The sequence below is a fragment of the Babjeviella inositovora genome (assembly GCF_001661335.1).
Source record: "Babjeviella inositovora NRRL Y-12698 unplaced genomic scaffold BABINscaffold_30, whole genome shotgun sequence".
Lineage (NCBI taxonomy): Eukaryota > Fungi > Ascomycota > Pichiomycetes > Serinales > Babjeviella > Babjeviella inositovora.
Genome location: NW_017566867.1, coordinates 3,105 through 3,857, shown reverse-complemented (window position 1 = coordinate 3,857; position 753 = coordinate 3,105). Strand labels below are relative to the sequence as shown.

At 44.2% G+C, this 753-nt stretch overlaps 1 protein-coding gene across 1 annotated transcript; it reads right to left on the bottom strand.

Annotated features, from left to right (window-relative positions):
- On the bottom strand, positions 1-383 carry BABINDRAFT_183110 (uncharacterized protein; the record flags this gene model as incomplete). The annotated part of the gene is made up of 1 exon (XM_019131179.1): positions 1-383. A coding segment is annotated over one exon (383 nt), but the record flags the coding sequence as incomplete, so codon positions are not given.
- Between the last annotated feature and the right edge of the window lie 370 nt (positions 384-753).

Genomic DNA, 753 nt, shown 5'->3' with positions numbered 1-753 from the left:
ACCGTACAGTAGATCATCGTCCCGACGAGAATCCAGCCGATAAGCAAAGCCGCCGGTCCTCCAGTTCTAAGAGCAGAACCACTTCCGACAAACAAACCCGTACCAATAGCACCACCAATGGCGATCATCTGTAAGTGACGGGACTTCAAGGATTGACTCAACGGAGATTTGGCGGTGGCAGCAACCGCCCTTTCCAAATCAGTCATGCCTGCGTATGATGGTTCATTAGTGTCCATCCTCCCGAAGGAATCTTTGAAGTTGCTCCATTTGGAAGGGGAGGAAGCAGTGTAGTGTGGGTCATTAGAGGATGAAGCATCGAAGTCTACTGCTGAAGCTGTGATATTTACTCCGTTCAGTTTTTCTGTGTGAATATTTGTACTCATTGTGAATTTTGGTATTTATGTGATAAGGTAGCAATAGACGTAGAGCCAAAAGAAAACGGTTACAGTCTTTCTTTTATAGGTCCGAACAACGGGAATAGGTGATGTAAAAGGCCCATTCTATCATAAACCCCATGAAGTTTAATCTCAAATAAGTTTCCCCGCATTTTTAAATCCTGGAGTTTCGGCAAATTTGATTGCTGGGATAACCATCCGAGGTTTGTTTAGAACAAAAGAGAGGGACTGGAAAATAATGGGCTACAGCAGTTGCATATGCACAGTTTGTCACAAATGACCAGGCGCAATGAGATAAGTGTACACGTAGTAGTCACACACGGCGTTTGCTGAAGCTTAAGGAGTTACAGGTTGTATT